General features: G+C 40.4%; 1 protein-coding gene across 1 annotated transcript in view; it reads right to left on the bottom strand.

Annotated features, from left to right (window-relative positions):
* colq (collagen-like tail subunit (single strand of homotrimer) of asymmetric acetylcholinesterase) overlaps positions 1 to 17045 on the bottom strand; it is a 93142-nt gene extending 76097 nt beyond the window's left edge. The window contains exon 1 of the mRNA XM_048613929.1: positions 16880 to 17045. Within this exon, the coding sequence (XP_048469886.1) occupies positions 16880 to 17045 (166 nt within the window). The remainder of the gene's footprint in view (positions 1 to 16879) is intronic.
* Positions 17046 to 19542: the final 2497 nt, after the last annotated feature.

The following is a 19542-nucleotide window of genomic DNA, read 5'->3' as shown; positions in this document are numbered from 1 at the left end:
TGTTCAAGTGTTTTGTTACACTTGTAGACCTTTTAAAGCAATGAAGCTGAAATTAGCTGTAGAAACAGGTTGTCACAGGGATGGGGTGCTTGGGGAATCATCATTGCTGGTCAAATTTCTAACTCTTTGATTTTCACTTTGCAAATTTCACTGCTCTGTTACATGGCATCGCTGCATTCAATTTTCACAGCACTGTAGGTAAGAAATTGCATAAACAAATTAATATAAAACATAGCTGCAAAGTAGGCAAATCAATCCATTAAGTCTATTCCACCATTCAATAAGATGATGACTGATCTGCTTGTGACCTTAAATCCATTTTCTTGCCTACTGCCCTTAACGCTAAACCAAGTTGATCAAAAAATCTTCACCGATTTTAATAAACATTTAATGAGTAAGAATCCAGTGCTCGTTCGGAAAGAGAATTGCAAACACTGGTGACTCAAAATAAACTTCTCTTCATCTCTCTCTGAAACGGACATTTCCTTATTTTGAAACTATGCCCCCTTGTTCTAGATTCCCCCACAAGAGGAAACATCCTTTCAATTCCAACACCAACAAGCCCCATTAATAACTTCCATTTTTCAATAAGACCATTTCTCATTCTTCTCAACTCCAATGAGTTTTGGCACATTCTTAACCTTTTCTTATAAAAATCCTCAGCCCCAGAATCAGCCTCGTTTGAACTGCTTCCAAAGCAAGCATCCTTAACAAAGATGACCAAAACTGTTTATGGTACTCTAGGTGCAGTCTCACAATGTTCACAAAATAAACATAAAGTACTGCAGATTCTGCAAATCTGAAATTAACAAAAAAGGAGAAACTGCTAGGAATACCCATTAAGGCAAGCAGAGAGAGAAAAAGCAAGAAAGAGAGAGCAAGCAAATGGGCGGAATCCTATGCCCTTTGAAAAATGTTACGTGTTGGGATTATTTCATGGAAAAGCAGCCAAACCAGAGCCCACCCCACCACAGCACCCACTGTCATCATCAACCCCTACCCTCTCCACCATCACACCACCCACCATCACCCCCAACCTACCGCTCACTTATTATCCAAGTGAATTCAGCAGGCAGGTTTCCAAGGTGGAAGTGCCAATAAGTGAGCTGCTGCAATGGATGAATGGCAGACACACTTGCTTATGTGGACACTGCTGACACTAGTAAGGAGACATGAGGGCATTTCAAAAACAACAGCCCCCAGAAGCCTCATCAATATTGAAAAACAGGAATTACAGTCAACTGTCGCCTTTACACTTTTGTGGCACATTCATGGGACAAGTGACAGGGAATCCCTTGGGCCGTCCTACCTGCCATCAGGATGTCACCTCTACGCTGCCAACAGCTTCCTGACTCAGCAAAAGGCTTGTACGACACTCTGCATCATCAGAAACTTGCCCCAGTTGGTCAGTTGACGAATCTGTGCTGCTGTGCAGGGTCTTTTCCCACATTGTCCAGGCCTCCAGCAGGATCACTTCAGGTTGAAGCACATCAAGGAGCCAGAGAGATGAACAAGTTTCGCTGTTTGCTCCCAGACCTGCACCCAAGCCTTCCTCCATGTGGCTGGGAACATTCTGCCCAGCTTTTCGGATTGGTGGTCTACAATAATCATCCACTCTGTCTGTCACTGCACAGTTACTGACTAACCTGCTGAGTATTTCTGTTTACACTGTACTTTCACTGCTGCCCAAACCACAACAAAAAAATTTGCAAAATGAACAATTGTGTTGGAATTTAAAAATGAATACTATACGAAATAAAAATGAAAGCTTTAATTGCAATTGAAATGAGCTGCTAAGATGATAATGATTCCAGCCTGACCTTTTGCACGTGTGATCACATTCTGCTTTCAATTGTCAGTTGAATGCAGTGTGTGATGGGGATATGGGATATCGAACAGCATTTGACACTTTTACCTCTGTCACCATGCAGTGACTTTGAGAGACAACAAGGTGCAAGGCTGGATGAACACAGCAGGCCAAGTAGCATCATAGGAGCAGAAAGGCTGACGTTTCGGGCTTTTCTGATGAAGGGTCTAGGCCCGAAACGTCAGCCTTTCTGCTCCTATGATGCTGCTTGGCCTGCTGTGTTCATCCAGCTCTGTACCTTGTTGTCTCGGATTCTCCAGCATCTGCAGTTCCTACTATCAGTGACTTTGAGAGTTGTTCAATGGGAATTTCCAGCATGTAGCTGTAGGAATGTCAACAAGATGTCTAAACAGCTAATCACATCCAATAATTCACACAAACAACCAAATTGAGAAATTAAAAGCTGTAAAATGAAATCATTAAAAAAAAATATATCATGGGGAAACATTTGGCACACATGTGGGAAGACAGTAGAAGACAAAATGTCATTAAAATGTCATTTAAAATTAAAAGTCTAAAGAATTTATTGATCAATCTAAATGGTAACATTCAACATCTCTCTGTAAATATAATTTCTTTTTCAGAGCCAGATGTGTTGTTCAGCAATAGTTGTCACCCTGACCACCAATTAAAACTCATTTACAGCTGACTGAAATGTGCATCTTTTCATGGTTATTAGCAGTGATTTAAGACTGGAAAATGGGAACTTCTCACCACATCAACTCTTTTCTCTGATTACTGATTCTGAGGGCAGGAAGACAATGGTTGTGTCTATAGTACAACATGTGGCAGAGCTGTGAGCAACAAACACCTACTTCAGGATTGATACAGTATGGAGCTGGAGGAACACAGCAGGTCAGGCAGCATCAGAGGAGCAGGAGAGGTCTAGGCTCGAAATGTCGACTCTCCTGCTCCTCTGATGCTGCCTGGCCTGCTGTGTTCCTCCAGCTCCACACTGTATCAACTCTGACTCCAGCATCTGCAGTTTTTGCTATCTCCTACTTCGGGATTTCTGTATTAATCCAGCCAGGCATTAAATACTGAAATTGTACACAAGTTCAGAGTGTAACACTGGCAATTTGCTGTCAAAGAACATTGCGCAGTGGAGGACTTGGGGAAAAAAAAGTAAGGAAATAATTTAAAAATGTAAAGCAAAAAGAAATAAAAGTAATTTCACTGATTGGATTCCAATCACCTTCCAATTCCACTTTCATTTAAGAACATAGGAACATAAAAACAAGGAGCAGGAGTAAGCAATTCAGCCCCTCGAGCCTGCTCTGCCATTCAGTAAGACGTAATGTGCTCCATTGTCTCGGTGTCTCCGATAATAGGACACCTCTATGTTGGTGAAATATTTATTTAAAGTAATAACTAAGATTTAGGATGTTTCGTCATCATCTCAGCCCTCAATGATTTGACACATGTCGCTTAAAGCAATCCCCAGCCTTTCCAATGTAGAAGTTGTTCCTTTCTCTTGTTCGCTTTTCACAGAAATGCATGCCTGGGAGATTATCAATTGCATCACTTGCATCAATCTATTTAAAGTTAAAGCAGCCCCGTGATATGTCACAAACTCACTTTCAAATGGCTTGCTGACAGATGTACAAATAAAAGCAAGACGGATTTTTTCCTCACAACTAAATAATAATATGAAATGCAAAAACATTGACAAATACAACAACTGGACACAGAGACAGAACTTGTCATTCAATAAGCTTATGGTTAATCTATACCGGAGATCCATTTAACAGTCCTTGTTTTATATTTCTTGATAACCCTTGAACAAAAATCTCAGTCTTGGAATTTTCAATTCACTCAGCCCTACTGCACTTTGAGGAATTAAGAGTACTTTATGATCTTGGAGAGAACAGGCCTGTTATCTGCGGTTTCTCAATGCCCTTTATAACATTGTTTAAGCGATAGTGTAACTTGTGCCTGGTTATTGCATGAAGCGTTTGATCTGTTTTGGACCAAATAGGTCCACTAGCTCTAGGTATGGTGACAGTTATCTACCAAAGCACATGTTGGCAGTGGTTGACATGGCCTGTTCATATGACAGTGCTAATCCTCTACACCAACAGAGATTCAAATCAAGACTTGCATTTGTACATCCATTCAACAAGAAAGTCTGTCAAGTGGTCAGTATTGTTTCTGAGAATGTCTTCAAATGGAACATAAAAATCTCTCATGGAGGTAGATTTTGAATAGTGACTTCAATTCATCTGATCTCTTGCAAAAGTCTTTATCTAACAGTATACTCCAACATGCCAGTGAATTGATTCTTTTACTGAACCAGATCACAGAATCAAAAGTTTTTCAAGTAGCAATATTCAACTTCTTCAATGTCAAATCCCACACACCAAATTCCCTTTGAGGTATCGTTTTCAGTCAATCCTAACTATGCAAAATAAAGACATTTTTCAATTGTGAAACCAGGCAGAATTCAAAACAATGAATGTGGCCGAAACATATTATGATTTTAAAGTTTTCGAGAAGATTTGCAGCTCAGGTTGTGGATGAGGTAGTAGACATGCTCGCTGAGCCGGTGGGTTTGGTTGCAAACGTTTCATCACCCTGCTAAGTAACATCATCAGTCTGCCTCTGATGAAGCGTTGGTATTCTGTCCCGCTTGTTATTTATATGCCTCAGTTTTTTGGGGTGTTTCATATCACTTCCAGTTCTGTTTCACTGTGGTTTGTACACAGGGTCTAATTCAATGTGTTTGTTGATTGAGTTCCGGTTAGAATACCAGGTCTCCAGGAATTCCCTGGCATGTCCCTGTTTGGCTTGTGCGAGTATGGATGTGTTGTCACATTTGTGTCCCTCTTTGTCCACGTGTAGTGAGACAAGTGAGAATTGGTCATGTCTCTTGGTGGCTAGTTGGTGTTCATGTGTCCATATTGTCAATGTTCTTCCGGTTTGGCCTATGTAGTATTTCTCACAGTCCTTGCATGGTATTTTGTATATTACACTGGTTTTTCTGGTTTTGAGTATGTGATCCTTTATGTTTGTCAGTAGTTGTCATAGGCTGGTTGTTGGTTTGTGGGCTATCAGGCTCAGACCCCTAGGTATCAGGTTAGCCCACAAACCAACAACCAGCCTATGACAACTACTGACAAACATAAAGGATCACATACTCAAAACCCATGGAATCTACCTTCATCACTTTCCCAGATAGTGTATTCCAAATCCTAACAATTCTCTGAATAAAGAAGTTTCTCCTCATCTCAGTCTTAGCTCTCTTGCTGACAACTTTGAAATTGTAACCCCTAGTTACTGATATACCAACCAGCAGAAACAGAACATCCTTCTTTACCCTGTTAAAATAGTTCATAATTTTGAACACATTGATAATGTCATCTCTTAATCTTCTCTGCTCCAAGGAGAATAAGCCCAATTTTTCTAATCTTTCCTTGTATTTAAAATGCCTCATTCCTCATATTATTCTCATAAATCTCCTTTGCACTCTCTCCAGGCCGCTAACATTCTTCCTTAAATAACGTGCCCAGAACTGAACACAATACTTCAAATGTGGTCTGACCAATGATTTGTAGAGGTGCAGCATCGCTTCCTTGTCTTTATATACTATGCTTCTATCAAAAGACCCAAGGATCCTATAAGACTTCTTAACAGCTGTTTCAACTTGCCTGGTCACCTTCAGAGAGTCATGTATGTGAACCCTGAGGTCCCCTTGCTTTCGTACTCCCCTCAAAGTTATACCATTGAGCCTGTATTGTCACTCCATGCTCCTTCTTACCTTCCATTTTTCTGCACTGAAATTCATCTGCCAGGTGTCAGCCCATTTGGCCAACTTTTCAAAGTCCCGCTGAAGTTGCCCAGTGTTGATCTCACAATTCACTATTCTCCCTAGCTTAGTATCTTCTGCCAATTTTGAGATTTTTCCCTCAACATCCATCTCCAAAACATTCACATAGATCAAGAAAAGCTAGGGTCAAAATCAATTTCTTGAGGAACATTACTTTCAACTCATCTCCAGTCTAAGAAATGCCCGTCTATACCTGCCCTCTGTTTTCTATCTTTCAGCCAATTTCTAATCCATGCTGCCATCAATCCCAAACATTTCTAAATGCTAACCAACCTGCCGTGTAGCATCATATAAAATGCTTTCTGAAAGCCCATATATACAATACCCACAGCATTACTCTCATCCACTGCATGTGTCACCTCATCAAATAACTTGGTTAAATTTGTCAGACAGGATCTGCTTTTGACAAAACCATGTGGATTATCGACTGTATCCAGCAAGGCAGTCTTTTCATTTTATCACATTGGCATTAACCTTTTCTTTCTGGATTGCCATCAGACCTTTTCTGTTTTGTACTGTTGCTTGCCTATTGATTGGTTGATGTGTCTGTGACCCTTCTCCAAATGGGAAAAACTTCTCTCTATCTACTCTGTCTATACATCTCATAATTTTGTACATCTCAATCAGGTTCTCTCTCAGCCTTTTGCTCTAAGAAAATTAACCCGTCAGTCTATCTAGTCTCTTTTCATAGCTGAATCACTCTAACCCAGGAAACATTCTGATGAATCTCCTCTATGAGGTTCTTGAGCAGATTTGTAGCTCAGGTTGTGGATGCTTTGGTTGGTTGGCTCACTAAGCTGGTTCATTAATTTGCAGATGTTTCATTACCCTGCTGGGTAACATCATCAGTGCAGCCTCCGATGAAGCGCTATTATGTTTTCCCACCTGGTATTTAAACTCTGGGGTCCATTGGAATTGGTTACTTCACTTCTGGTTTTTCTTCGCAGTGGTATATATATATATATATATATAGGATCTGGTTCTATGTGTTTGTTGATGATTTTCTTGGTGGAGAACTAAGCCTCTAAGAATTCCCGTGTTTGTCTCTGTTTGGCCTGTCCTAGGATCCCATGTTGTCCCAAGTGAACTGGTGGTTCTCCTTATCCTTGCGAATGGAGATGAATGAGTACTGCTCATGTGTTTTTGTTGCTAGTTGGTGTTCATGTACCAGTTTCCTTCCTGTCTGTCCAATGTAATGTTTGTCGCAGTCCTTGCATGGAATTTTGTACATTACGTTGGTTCTGTCTATAGTGGGTAAGGGGTCTTTGGTTCGAGTTAGCAGTAGGCGTAGGGTTAACGTAGGTTTGTGTGTCACTCTGATGCCCAATGGTTGTAGGAGTCTTGTGGTCAGTTCAGATATGTTTTTGATGCATGTTAACATGACAAGTCTGTCAGGGCGTGCAGTATCTTTCTGTTGTTTGTGTGAAATGCATCGTCGGACCCAGCTGTTCAGGAGTCTGTTGTCCTTAAATACTTGGTAGAGGTATTCTTCATTTTAGCGCAGTTCCGGGTTGCTGCAGTGTGTTGTCGCTCGTTTAAATAGTGTTTTTATGCAACTCTGTTTGTGGGTGTTGGGGTGGTTGTTGTTGATATTCAGGACTTGATCCGTGTGTGTGGCCTTTCTGAGTAACTTTGTCAGAAATTCCCTGTTGGCCCTGCGTTCTACCATGACGTCCAGGAATGGGAGCTGTTTGTTCTTTTTTTCATCTCTGGTGAATTTGATGCCGGTGAGAGTGTTGTTTATTAGTTGGTGTGTCTCCTCTATTTTAGTCCGTTTAATGATGACGAAAGTGTCGTCCATGTATCGGATCCATAATTCAGGTTGGATCTGCGGAAGGGCCATGCTTTCAAGTCTCTGCATCACTGCGTCTGCTATTAGTCCGGAGATAGGTGACCCCATGGGTGTCCCATTGATTTGTTCATAGATTTGGCCGTTAATGTAAAGTGGGTCATGAGGCATAGGTCTAGTAATTTCAGCATGTTATCTGTGGAGATGGTGTTATTCAGGTCCGGTTCTTTCAGTAGTGATGCTAGTGTTTCTCTTGCCAGTGGTATGTCATTTGATGTGAATGGAGTGGTAATGTCGAAGGGCACCATGGTCTCATCCTCGTCCATTCTTATGTCTTTGAGGGAATTGAGGAGCTCCTGGGCTGAGTGGATTGAGTGGGGTGACTTGCTGATGAGGTGCTTTCGTCTTTGTTGTAACCCCTTGGCTAACCTGTGTGTTGGTGTGCCTGGGAGGGAGACTATGGGTCTGAGGGGTACTTCTAGTTTGTGTACTTTTGGGATGCCATAGAATCGGGAGGTGTTTGTCCCTTCAGGTTTCATTTTCAGGTAGTTGGCTTTATTGATTTGTCTGGTCTGTTTGACTCTCTTCAGTGTGCTGATTATTTTATTACTTTGGACAACATCAGGATCCTAGGACAGGCCAAACAGAGACAAGCACAGGAATTTCTAGAGGCTTGGTTCTCCACCAAGAAGGCCATCAACAAACACATAGACCTAGACCCTATATATACACCACTGCAAAGGAAAACCAGAAATGAGGTAATTAATTCCAAAGGGCCCCAGACTTTAAATACCAGGCGGAAAACAAAACAGCACTTCATCGGAGGCTGCACTGATGGTGTTACCCAACAGGGTAATGAAACTGCGAATTAACGAATCAGCTCAGCGAGCAAACCAACCACAGAATCTCCTCTATGCCCTGTCTAGTGCAATTTCAGCCTTCCTTTACTGCGGTGACCAGAGTTGCACACAGTACTCTTGTCTGAAGTACTTAGGAGTATTCGTCTGAGCTCTGTCTTGTTTCTGAGATGAGTGGCTTTATCTTCAGGTCAAATATCTGGAATTCTACGTCTTCATTCATGCTAAATTTGTCCTCACAGGGCAAGCATCATTCAGTCACTACTTTGTGTAACTTTCCACAGATTGGAGGCTCAAAGTAGCAGGAAGCACCATGTCAATCGAATACTTCATATTTACTTGATGCTCTGTTCTGCAGTCTTAAATCACAATAATTACAAATCAATTTTCTCTGTGAGATCTGATATTGGCAATTTGCCTTAAGGAGTCAATTGAGTCCTTGGAATCTTCATCTAGCTTCTCTCTTGTACCCACATTTGATCAATTAGGATTGTCATCCAACATCTCTGTAGCAATAGTCTTCTAGCTTTGTAAACTTACTTGGCTTCTTCCTAGCTAAGCATTGTAAACAATCTGATTTAACTTCTTGCAGGTAAAACACTGCACTCCATTTGCTGATCTTGCTCTTTTGTTTTATATGATGACCTTCACAATACTTGCAACCTGTCCTTGGATCTTGTTGGCTATTGTACGGATACTTACTGTTTTTTGCTACTTTTTAGCTTCTGTTCAGAGGGGTTGGGCATCGTTGACTGGGCTAGCATTTATTGCCCATTCCTGATTGGACAGGAGAAGGTGGTGGGGAGCTGATTTTGTGCACTGCGGTAGACCATTCAGAACAGGTACACTAATCAACTGTTTAGAAGGTAGCTTCTGGATTTTGATTCAGTGACAGTGAAGGAACGATGCTATATTTCCCAGATGTGGCATGGTGTGTGGTTTGAAGGTGATATTATTCCCATTATCCACTGCCTTTGTCCTTCAAGATGGCAAGGTACGATTGGAAAGTGCTTTGAGGAGCATTGATGAATTTCTGCAATGCATCTTGTAGATGATAGACACCGCTGCCACAGTTGTGAAGTGAGCCAATATCAGCAGACATGGTGCCAATCAAGAACCTGCCTTGGCCTGAATACTATAAAGCTTGGAGTGTTATTCAAACATTGTTGCAGTTGAAGGGTCTCAGCTGCTTTTCAAAATAGTGGACAGGTATTGGCTACTGCTTCACACTGAGTATTAACCAAAGTCCCTTCTCTTTGCATTTGCAGAATTGCAGCAGGAACTCTTATTTCTATAATAATTTTATCTCTGATTAAATTATCGTTCACATGAACAAATTCACAGAATTCTCTGAGCTGTGTCACTTATCTGTTTTTTTTCTAATCAACCTGTTCAGAGATGTTATTATTCACCTCTGGAGCAAGTCGGACTTGATCCTGGGCCTCCTGGTCCAAGGGTAGGAACACTACCACTGAGCCACAAAAGGGTTGAAAACATTTGGCTGTTTTTCACCTTCAGCCTTATTGTTGAACACATACCATTCATGTGTTACATTATGTTAAGTTTCCAAATATGTCTTGAAGGCATTTAAAATTTCAGCAGTCTTTTTTGTTCTTCAGAGGTTAAGGGTAGAACACAACTTGTAACAGTTTCTGCCATTCGATGTTAAGAATATTGCCACTTTCATTTGTTAATTAAATCCATTTCAATATGGTAGGTTCATCATTGTTCCTTCACTGTTGCTGGATCAAAATCCTGCAACTAACTCCAAAACTGTTGTGGGTGTACCTGCTCTGAATGGACTACAGCAGTTTCATCAATGTAAATGGAAAAAAACTACTAGTTCTATTTCATTTCACATTTTATTTCAACCAGCGTTGGGAGAGGAATGTTTGCAGCCATTGTGCCTTAATCTGGGCCTTTCAGCTGATGGCTGTTTCTTTTCTGTGGCTTTTAGAAGCTTTCAGCAACTCTGAACATTCTGGCTGAACATTATAGCTATTCTTCTATACAGCTCCACAATGCAATCTCAGTTCCACCCTGCCACATGTTACAACCTCAGAGGAAAACTGTCCTGCTTTTACTGTCTCTTTTTTGAACTGGTCATAAGAAATTTGTGCCCAGTGTGTGCTTCATGATAACAGTCACACGACTACAAAAAGCCAAGAAGCACCGTATTATAATTTCAACCAAACAATAAGAATACATTGCTAAATCCACTGTATGCATTAAGGCATTGCTTTTGGATTTAGGTATTAATTTGTTATGAATACTATAGAGTAATTCGAAATGGATTGACTGCATGGTAGCTAAGTTGGCTGTGTACGGTACTGTTTATTCTGATGTTCTCAATGAAACCTGCAGCACTATTAGAGAATGATAGAGTTAAAGAGGTTCATGGTAAGAGTTATTACCATGCTGGTTAGCATGGACTTCGTTTCCATAAGGTCCTTCTATTACACGCTGCTCATGAGTGGCTAAGAGCACAGTCCATAAAAGGCCACAAATAGCTTGAAGTTGTACATGGTAGGCTACTTCAGAAGGTATTTCAGACCCTAACAGTCCAGGCTGAGCAGGATCAAATTAGAAAACTTCAACACATGCAAGATTTTGTTGGCTATCTCTGTGCCCGATTTTTATAGGAGCTCTGATTTGCACTTCCTGTTTATTTTGTTTGATGTAACAACTTTTGCAGAACTATTTATCAATTCCACAAAAAGAAAGTACCTGGTACATTGGCAAGTTTGCAGGAATGTTTCAATATCACTCACCATGCATGTTTTGAAATTTTTATTTATTTAAAAGGCTGTGCTCTCGAATAGCCTTCAGGCTTGTTAGGAGTAGCCCTAAATGTTTCAATATAAATACCAATGTAAGATTAATCGATCAGCCCATGTTCGGCTGTTCCCCAGGACGCACAATGAGACAAACATCGACTGTACCTGGAGAACAATCAACTCTGTGAAAGATGCTCTTTGGTCTGCCCAAAACTTCCTGGGTCTTCCAGAACAAAGAGCTGACCTCACCCGAGTGTTGCAGACTGGCACATCCCAAGGTGCTGGACTATGTGCTGAGGGACGTGCTAAAGCTTGGGGCAGCTGCTGCTAAGGCACAATGGGGAAAGACCACTGTCTGAGGTCTTCCTGCTAAAGTTAATTGGGGATCCATTCAGTTATCAGACTCTTCTAGTACTTCAAATGTATTTTAATAAAGTCTTGTACGTGTTAGAGATGTCTTTCCTTTGTTTGGATATAGTCAAACTCCAACGTTTGTTTGTTTCCTTAATATGCTATTGTACAGAACCGAACTGTGTCTATAACTATGTATAAAAAGGTATTTCTAATGAATACAGTATAATTTTGAAATTAAAATAACCAGCCTGTGTTCCCAACTGACGGATCTCAGTGGACGATTAACATGTACTTCCCATTCCCCCACCCTCCCTGACACTAAAGCCTTTCTGGTGGAGAATAACATCTGGACTTGAGTACGAGTTAGACCCTGAAAATTATAATTCTCTTCTGGCCTTAAATAGTGGCAAATATTTTAGCAGTCATCGCTATTGGGAGTGCAAGATCCAAACAATGCTTTCTCTCGTTCGGGACCCCTTTGACATCACAAAGCATAAATGGTTTTGGCCACTTATGGAACATTTCCTGAACCTTGAATCTGCACATAAACCCAAGTACCTCCTAAGTGCCTATTGTCATCATTGTAATGTGTTCTATCCTCATTACAACATGATCCATGGAAGTCATACACTTTGCACAGTCAATGCGACTCTCTCTACAGTGAATGCCCTACAGGGTAGTATATAACTTAACATGGAACAATAAGTATTGCAAAGTTCAAGAGCATTATAACAGAGGCACAATTAAGTAACCATTTAATAATGCTAACACATTTTTGACATGAGGTTTGATGGCTTACATTAATTTTAAATTACTGTCTGATAACTAGCATAATAAAATAAAATAATGAGCATCAAGTGTTATTTATGTTGAATCTAAATAACTATTGACATGGGAAGGAACAGTTTGTATTGGCAAAACATTTTGATTAATCTGCTGTGACATAGCATATCAAAATGGCCCATAAGTTGCAGTTCAATGCAAAATATTTCTGAACTGTACGTTTGGGTAGTGACCTTTATATTGCAGTTAGAACATGTACTGTATTTACTGTATAAGTAGTGTGAGCAGACAATACAATGTTTTACTGACTCATTAGCAACACACACCATGCAAGCTAAGGATCTTGTGTTTATGTACAGTTATGTACTTGTGTAGAGTATTGACTGTTAGTTCTGATTACCAGCAAAACATCTGAACTTCTGTTTCTGTTTTTCTACCCTTAATCACACACTTGCGTCTTCTTCCTTGAATCCCTTTCCTGCTGACTGAGGTTTGGTCCCACGGTGTCAGCCAAAAACGGGAGCATTGGAACAAGAATAGACTTGGTCTTACATTCAACTAGATCAAGGCTGACCTGTGACCAAACTCTACATGCATACTTGTACTCCAAATACTTTATTACCTTAATACCTTAGGTTGACAAAAATCTACCAATCACAGATTTAAAATTAACAATGGCTCAATTGCTGTAGAAGGGTATTCCAGATCTTTGTATTAAACTGTTTCTTAATTTCACCCAAGCCTTAAATTTTAGACCACACCAAAGTTCTAGTCCTAGACACCAAATAGAATCTATAAACCCAATGTGTTTCCCTTAATATCTGGAAAATTTCACTCCAATAACCCCTTGACCTTTGAAATTCTCAGTAATATAACCTGAGTTTGTGAAATCACTCCTCATCATTTATCTCTCGATGTTCACATGTCATTCTAGTAAATCTACAGTGTGCTCCCTCCTAAACGTTTCAGTATAAATTACAATGTAAGATACGGCAATCAGCCCAAGTTTCCAATTGACAGATCTCAGTGGGACTATCACAGTTGTGCTTTCCACATGACTTATTCTTGGCCTCAATGGAGTGTGCTAATTAACCAATCATGAGCAGTCTGCAATGGAAGGCCTTTATAGAAAAGAAAACTTGGTCTGTAGATGAGGTAGTACAGACAACCTTTACACCTTTTGTATTCAATTCCCTTAGATATAAAGGCTAGAATTCCACAAGCCTTTTTGATTACTTTTGATTACTTGTTCATGACATTTTAACAATGATTTTTGCTTTTAAACACAAAATTATCTTTGAAACTTTACTGATTCTAGTTTTTCATTATTTTGAGTGGACCTTGTTTTATCCATTTATCGTCGAAAGCGAATGACGTTACAATGCTCCAACTGAATTCCATTTGCTTTGTTTCTGTGTTCACTTAACCTACCAATATTTCTGACAACCAGTGAGGGCTATGGACCTGCAGGGATCTTGATCTGGTCTTATTTGGTATTGCACTCACACAAATATCCAGTCAGGAGATTTTGACTAGCAGAAGGAAACCCGTTGGTTTTTCCTCCTAACAATGAGGTCAGTTGTTGCACCACTGTTCTGGCTGATATCAATCAACACTGTGAAGACCAAAGATCAAAACTTGAAACTTACTACTCTGTATGTGCTGCTATTCATTAAGTTAATCAGGAAATATCCGCATCGCTCGATAATCATGAGATTTTTAATTATGTTTTATTCAACTTGAAACCTGAAGGGTTTCAAAAATGTGTTTGACATTGGTTATTGTCAAACTACAGCCAATGCAAGGGATGTTGTTGAGCAGTGCTATCTCCTCCAATTAGTCCCGTGAAAATGCGACACTGCTAATCTCTCACCACTCAACATGAACATTCCCTGGCACCAATACAAATGTGCAATATAGATGCCCCATTCAAATCATCTGGAATTATAGCCAAAAAGGAATTCACTTTAATTTATGTAAATGGCTTCCCTGTGGAATTGAATTCAAAATTGCAATTTATTAGACTGCATTCACATTCTCACTGCAGTATTTTTTATTAGCTATCGTAGGCAATAGTCCAGAGGTATTATCACTTGACTATTAATCCAGATACCCAGCTAATGGTCTGGGGACCTGGGTTCGAATCCTGCCATGGCAGGTAGTAGAATTTGAATTCAATAATAATTGGAAATAAGAGTCTAATGATGACCATGAAACCATTGTTGCTCTTCAGGAGGGGAAAAAAACCTATCTGGTTCACTGTGTCCTTTAGGGAAGAAAATCTTACCTGGTCTGGTCTACATGTGACTCCAGACCCATTGCAATGAGGTTGACTCTTAACTAGTATCTGGCCAGTTAGGGATGAGCAATAAATGCTGCTCTCGCTGGTGACACCCACATCACAGGAATGAATAAAACAAAATGTGTGTGATCAGTGAGCTCAACATTCACTACGGATGTACAAATGTCTTCAATATGAAATAATCACTGAATCATAGAACAGCACAGAAAGAGACCATTCAGACGATTGAGTCTGCATTGGGCTCTTTCAAACAGCATCCAAATATTGCACACCTTGGCTCTTTTCCCACATCCCTGCAAAATTTGGTCTTTCAAGTTGTTTTGTAATTCCACTTACAAGTAGCTATTCAACCTGCATCCATTCCTAAACCAGGCAGTGTATTCCAAATTCCAACTACTCATTTTATTGAAATTTTCTTTTTCTCCTGACATCTGATTCTTCTAGAAAAGACCTGTGGCATCTGCTTATCAATCTTTCAGCTCCTGGAAACACTTGCATTACTTTATTTACTGTATTGAAGTCCTTCATGATGTTAAACACTGATATTAAATCCCCTATTAGCCTTCTTGTCTCTGAAGAGAACAACATCAAGTTTCTCCATTCTATCTTCTACCCAAAAATGTATTCACACACAACTGAGCCATGTTCCCACCACCACTGACATTTTGTTTGCTTTTCTTTTAAACTACAATCCACCTCCAATAAAACACGAGTAGCCAATTCAATATTGACATGCAAAACCCATTATGGACAATGCAAACCATAAAGGTGATTGGGGGTATGGACAACAGCAAGGGACAAAATCAAAATGGAGTTGGAGGGGCAAAAGTTTCTCCATTAAATCCGTATAACTCTAATCCCTCTCAGCTGGAACTATTTTTGTTCATCCATTCTGAACCCTTTCTAAAGATTTTGCATCCTTCCTGAGTATGGGGTTGGAATTGGACAATATCCTCACTAGGGTGAAAGTAGTGTTTTATGTAGGTTCCCACAACATTCTGGCTTTGGTACAGTTGTACCTCTATTTATTAAAGTCCAAAAGCTTTACTAATTGCCTTGCTAACCTGTCCCATCACCTTCAAAGGAGCATAAACATCACCACCACCCCTCCATCTCTGTTCTTGCACTTCTTTAAAAGTGTACAGTTTAACCTGTCTTTCCATTTCCCTGTGCCAAATAGTAAAGATAGTGCATTCAAAATAAATGATACATTGGAGGTGACACTTTGCTATTACTCAGTAAAACTGATGAAAATGCGATAATAATATAAACAATGATAGTTATCACTGTTGTGCAGGCATTATAGAAGTTATTTGTTTTGTATTCATTGGTATAAGCCTATTCTCCCTACATTCCAGTCTGTGTTCACGGCATGTTCCTTTGAATTAGGCTGCCAATTGCATCGCCTTTAAATTTTACGTGAAGCAATATCTTGAGTTTAACAAAATGCAACACAAGGGGTATTGCTGCATGACTTTAAAAGTTCAATTAAGATTGACTTTACATTTAATGGAGAAATGTATTATTGGGAGTATAAAGTTACCATAGTCTGCTCTCTCATTAGAGAGGTGACTGGGAGTGTTTTAACCTGAAGGTCACCAGGACTCAGGCCAGAGGCAAGGTTGAGGAGAGCCCTGCATGGTTACCTCAGCTGGCGTGAGAAGTGAACCTGCACTGTTGGCATCACTCTGCATCACAAAACAGCTGTCCAGCCATCTGAACTAACTGACTCCCAAAGTATTGTGCAGAAGATCTGTTGCACAATGTCCCTCACTAATTGGACGCACAGATAACTGCAAAGTTGCTGGTTGAACGGACTCCAGTCGAACATACGGATTAATATTTGACTCTGGCGTTCCCAAGGCAACATCCGCAAACAATTGGAAATAGTTTCCCATTAATTCTTGCTGCCTGAACAAGTTATTTCAGGAGCCCTGGCTGAATATGTGATACGAGCGAGCCAGCTGATGCTGTTTACCATTTCACATCCGATTGGTGTCCCATAGCAATGAGGAAGAGACCCGAAGTATTTTTAGAAAAAGAAAATCTACGTTTGCACTCTGTCCTCTCCCCTGGAGGACTGGCCGAAATAGAATTGAACGCGGGCCGTTTACAACATTAGAAACCAAGTACTGGACCGCGAACAGCTTTTAACATCCTGATCCGGGTCAGGCCGTTCATCCGGTGGGATAGCCCCATTCCGAAGAACACGGACTGTCAATTTCACTCATTCCCTGACATTGCGCATGCATTGTTATACCCAGTTTAACAAGCAAGGCGAGGTTAGGGTACAGAGAAAGTAACAATCATTTCATCTACTCTACCTGCTTGTAATGGGAACGCGTTGTCCAAGAAGGGGGATTCAGCCAACACATAGCACAGAAAGAGCTGGAGGCCAACACTGAAGGCGATCGGGAACATCCCGGCTCGGCTACAATTCATACTTGACGCTGGAGTCGCTGTTGCCTTTTGGGGAAGAATGGCAAACATTTCCCATTAAGTCTGCTTACCGCACTCAGGCTATATTTAAACTGAAAGTCCACCAGCTGCTTTTACAACACAAGCCCCAGCGCGGACATTAGACACTAGCATCGCTCATTACTGCTCGAAGATGATGACTGGAGCCAATGATCAGACAGTGTAGACATTTAAACACAGACACACATTTTCACTGGACTCACTGACTGTGGTCGATTCTCACTTTGGATATTCCAGTCTCAAACTCCAAAAGCGCCTCTGAAAGTATTTTTTATTATTTTTCACTGTGCATTTCCAATTATATAATCTCCACACACACTGTCCTTCTTCATGAAGTATATACAGGGTATGCATTATTTTAGCATGATGTGCAGGTCCATCTGAGCGGACACTGACAATTATATGAGGGTTCACATCTTCAAAATGGAATGTGCAAATTTGAAACCAGATTTACCAAGATGTTGCCAGGTACAAAAGGGTTGAGTTATAAAGAAAGGCTGGATAGGCTGGGACTTTTTTCACTGGAGCACAGGAGGTTGACAGGTGACATTATAAAGGTTTATAAGATCATAAGGGGTGTAGATAGGATAACGGTAAGTGTCTTTTCCCTAGGATGGGGGATTTCAAGATTAGTGCCAGTTCTTCATGAATTGAAACTCCTTGTTCACACACCACACTTTCATTCTCACAACTGCTTCATGTGGATCCGGTAAACATCCAAACTTATTGTCTTTGTGGTTCTGCATTTTAGTTTGAATCCTAACTTCTTAAACTCATTCAGCAGAATATCATTGCTAGTTCTGCATGGATCCCAATAACTGGATCTTCCTTCTCTAACCCGAGTTCATCCATTGTCTTGAGGAGAGGTCTTAAATCCAAGCATGGGCAGACAACACAATCATTGGAACCTCCAGTCACAGCAGTAGAGAACAGAATCTATTTTCTGGACTATATTGTCCACTATAATTTATCACTTCATTTGAATGGCTTCCTGTATTATGGTGCTATTCACAGTTTTCCTCAATCCTAATAGAGGTATTGCTCTTATTAACCTTATATCTGATCCTGGCAAGTAATTACAACTTCAATAAAGATATAGTGGCTGTCACACCTGACACCAAGAAAAGACAGCACCCTAGTTCCAGTAAACATACCTCCCAGTGAGCTTAACCGCAAAATAAATGCCCCTATTGTTATTAACCCAGATAAGTGTATCACCCCTATTAATTGAAACCCTGCCAAAAAAAGTCCCATTAATGCTCATATGTGTACAGCTCTTGCCCCCTTAATCCTAAACTCATTAAATATGCCACTGCTGGTAATTCCTAACCAGGATAGAGATAACACTCATAATGATAAGGGAAACCATGGATCGTCCTTAAAACACATTTGGTTCACTAGTGTCTTTGCTGCCCTAATCTGGTCTGGCCTAATAGCACATTGAGCCCCATAGCAATGCAGTTGTCTCCGAATTGCCTTCAGAAATGTTATAGAAAGCTATTCAATTTTATTTAACACTACAGGGAGCAGGGTAGGTCTGGGTGGGATGACCTTTGCAGGGTTGATGTGGACTCGATGGGCTGAATGGCTTGCTTCCATACAGTAGGGATTCTATGATTCTATGAAAACTGTGCTGGCTGTTCTTGATTCATCCCTATCTCTCCAAATGCAGATTAATTCTATATCTCAGAATTGCTTCCAATACTTTCCCATAACCAAGGTTAGACTGACCACCCTATAGTTTCCTGGTTCAGCCTTTGCTCTTTTCTTGAATAACACTACCACATTGGCCATCCCCCAATCTTCTGACACCCCACGTGTTGCCAGAGATGAAGTGAAAATTTTTAGCAAGTATCCCAAATATTTTCTCCCTGGCCTCACTCAACAATCTGGCATCCAGCCCTGGAGATTTGTTTACTTTTAAGCCTGTCAGACCACACAGAACCACCTTTCTATCTGTGCAAATTTCTTTAATAATACAGCATCACATGCATTTTCCCTGATTTCTAAACCCATATCTCCTTTGTTTTTGAAAAAGAATGCCCTGTGTCTCAGAACAGTTACACAAATTTTAAAATTCATTTATGAGGTGTGAGTATCACTGGCAAGGCCAGCATTTGTTGCCTATCTCTAATTGGTCAGAGGGCAGTTAACAGTCAACCATATTGTCATGGGTCTGGAATCACATGTAGGCTAGACTGGGTAAGGATGGCAGCTTTCATTCCCTATAGGGCATTATTGAACCAGATTTATTTTTAGTGACCATTGACAGCAGTTACAAAGTTGCCATTAAACTAGTTTTATATTCCAGATTGTTATTGAATTCAAATATCACCATCTGGCATAGTGGGATTCAAACTCATGTCCCAAGAACATTAGCCTGCCCTTCTGGATTACTTGGTTAAGTGACTTTACCACTACGCCTCAGCCTCTCCAGCTGGTTGCTGGCTCAGGTTATCTGCACTTGCCTTCTGAGCACAAGTTCTGCTCAAGTTGATAATCCCTTCAG

The sequence above is a fragment of the Rhincodon typus genome, chromosome 2 (genome assembly GCF_021869965.1).
Source record: "Rhincodon typus isolate 14 chromosome 2, sRhiTyp1.1, whole genome shotgun sequence".
NCBI lineage: Eukaryota > Metazoa > Chordata > Chondrichthyes > Orectolobiformes > Rhincodontidae > Rhincodon > Rhincodon typus.
The sequence above is the reverse complement of the archived record's forward strand: the minus strand, read 5'-3'. Positions and strand labels throughout refer to the sequence as shown.